This window comes from Gavialis gangeticus, unplaced genomic scaffold, assembly GCF_001723915.1.
Source record: "Gavialis gangeticus isolate Ggan-Ray unplaced genomic scaffold, GavGan_comp1, whole genome shotgun sequence".
Lineage (NCBI taxonomy): Eukaryota > Metazoa > Chordata > Crocodylia > Gavialidae > Gavialis > Gavialis gangeticus.
The window spans coordinates 110,596,530-110,599,178 of record NW_017728992.1 but is presented as its reverse complement, the minus strand read 5'-3'; the positions used below and the strand labels follow the sequence as shown (position 1 = coordinate 110,599,178).

Here is a 2,649-nt window from a genome sequence, read left to right as displayed (position 1 = left end):
CCTGAATGTCTTCAGTCCAGAGGGGATGTCTGTACAGTTACAAACCAGTTCAACCTAGCCAGGTTAGACTAACCTGCAAAGATTGAATCAATTCAGGCTCAGGCTTTTTGAATGTCTGTCTCTAGCCCTGATGACTACTTGCACAATCAACAGTTAATATAATAGTGACCATAGTCACCAATGGAAAGTATTAACTTACAATTTCTTATTGTCAAATATTTATCCTATAGACCTATATAGCTCATAGCTTCTTTGCAAAAGTCCAGCAGAATATCCTATTAAGAAAAGTTTAAAGCTGTCTTTTCACTCAATTTAACTGTTTTAAATCTTTTCTCTTTCATTTTGTGCTCAGTGGAAACAAGCTAAAGTGCCTACAATATGATGTTGGGAAGAGTACCCCTTGGATGAAAACTTAGGTGTATTGAAGTCACTGGAAATTTTCTGTTGAATTCAGTGGCAAACGGATTTTACCAATGTCTTTCTAGCGGTATTGGGAAAAGAAAACAGAAAAAAATCTGTTTTGGTTGAACCTAGAACAATACTGAAACAAATTGTTGAAATGTATACATTGCACCCTAATGGCCCTAGATTTGCAACATACAAGCACACTTAATATCATGCAATGGGTATAGTTATGTGTAATCCTACTGTAATTACTGGGTCTACTCATGTAAGGGTTGCTCAAGTACTGCTATACTGGTTCCAATCCTGCAACTGAGTCTGTGATGATAATGCTTGACAGATGTTACCATTAAGGTTTTCCTGCTAAGTAATAAAATCATTGCTTTCCCTGTTCTGTTTTAGCAGTTGCATCTCATTTACTTAGCGTAAGCTTAACAGCATTTGCTATTGATCCTGGATAAGAACAGTGACACAGTGTTGAGATCCTGCCCATTGCTGCTTTACAGGGATATTGCATAGCAATGCTGCTGCTGATGAAATGTCATTGAAGCCTCAGAGATCATCACAATGATATGGCTTTCTAGAAGCCATCTTTTGTAAAAGCGACCATAACTTTCTAGAAGCTACCATAGTCTTGTATGATACAGTTATGTTAAAATGATGGTGGCTACGTCAAACTCAGAGCTGAGGGCACCCTTGATGCAAGTCTATAGACTTTTGAAACACTTATTTTAATATATTTGTATCCAGATAACCAGAGGAAAATTTATGTCATATAGGGGACGATCTGTTGTTCCATGCAAAAATGCAGAACATTAATTATATAGGGTGCTTTGAGTTTTTCCATCAGTTGGTCTTCTTAGGTTCCTGAAGCTTCAAGTGCTCTTTGCTAACATTCAGAGCATGTAGATGTGTTGAATCCTCAACATCAGGTCCTTATTACTCTATTTCTCTTGCTGAGCATTTAGACTTTTGAGATATTATGTGAGCCATTCATGTATCTTGCTTTTCAACCTAGATTCTGACAAATACATTCCATTTAAAAGAATTGGCACAAGAGACTTCAGCCCCATAACACAGAGAGACCATCATAAGTGCTTTATATTATTGAAGAAGAAGCCTCAGCATTACATGTAATGTTGACTATCTGTTTAAAGAACTGTTGGAACAGGTTGGTAGGAATAGACAATATGGTCATCAGCAACTACAGTGGACCAGCTAATGGCCTTGTGAGTGTTAATAAGTCAGCCTTAAGCATGTTGATTGATAAGCTCTTGCTATGTATTTACAAAGAGTATGTGCGAGGGTCTGGAGAACCCCACCATCTTGGAATCTAAATGTCACAGTTTCACAGCTCCTGAAAAGAAACTGCATCACAGAGCCAAGCAGAGGAAAAGACCAGTGATTACAGATACTGGGTTAATACAAGACTTTCTTATTTTTAACCTACAGTAAACAGTAGGAGGCATACTGTAGCAGTATGGAGAAGCATTTCCTTCTCTTACCTGGTAGGCTTCATCCTGCAGTTTTTGTTTCAGATATTCTTCCATCTTGAGCTCATTCTCCAGCTGACGAACAGAGTCATTTTCGTAGTTCTCATCATCTGCTCTAACATAGGAATCTCCATCTTCTGCGACCCTAAAGGCAATAAATAGCCTCCTAAGATGATGACATCGTGATACCAGAACCTCTGAAAATCCTTTAGTAAAAGCTGAGAAGTAAGTGGGTGTTATGTCCTTAGTCTGTACACCAGGTCTTCAAATTGTTTTGTCCTTGCAGCCTTCCCACAAATCCCGCCTCTTCAGTGATTCAGCATCCATGAAACAAACAAAAGGACATTGCCCACTGTCACGGAGTGGGGCCTATGAACAGCCGCGATCCCGCTAGGTCCCCCTGCCGTGCCAATTAGGAGATACAGCACCCTCTTATTTTCGCCCGCCACATCTTTGATCTCATATAGTCTTATATGGGAGGCTGCCTTTTATTTCCTATGATCTTAGGGTGACTTGGTGCCCCCCAGCCTTATGGGCTATGCGTGCCTCCTACCTCCCCTTTAGCACGGCCCAAGCCTCGCAGTTGTTCCTGACGTTCTTGTGTCTCCAATCTTCCGCTAGCCCTCCCCAGGCTTCACTCTTACCGGCTGGCCCCCCCAGGGGCCTAGGCCACGCGCTTCCCACGCTCTTGCCCCTCTTGCCCCTCACTGGGGCCTGCGTCTGCGCTACTCGCGCCCGTGGCTTTCTCTTAGCC

At 41.6% G+C, this 2,649-nt stretch overlaps 1 protein-coding gene across 8 annotated transcripts in view; it reads right to left on the bottom strand.

The window, feature by feature from the left end:
* The window catches only part of DTNA (dystrobrevin alpha), a 416,444-nt gene that overhangs the window by 21,172 nt on the left and 392,623 nt on the right, over positions 1 to 2,649 (bottom strand). For all 8 annotated transcript variants that reach the window (XM_019526848.1, XM_019526842.1, XM_019526857.1 and 5 more), the window contains one exon: positions 1,908 to 2,040. In XM_019526848.1, coding sequence (XP_019382393.1) covers positions 1,908 to 2,040 — 133 coding nt within the window. The remainder of the gene's footprint in view (positions 1 to 1,907; positions 2,041 to 2,649) is intronic.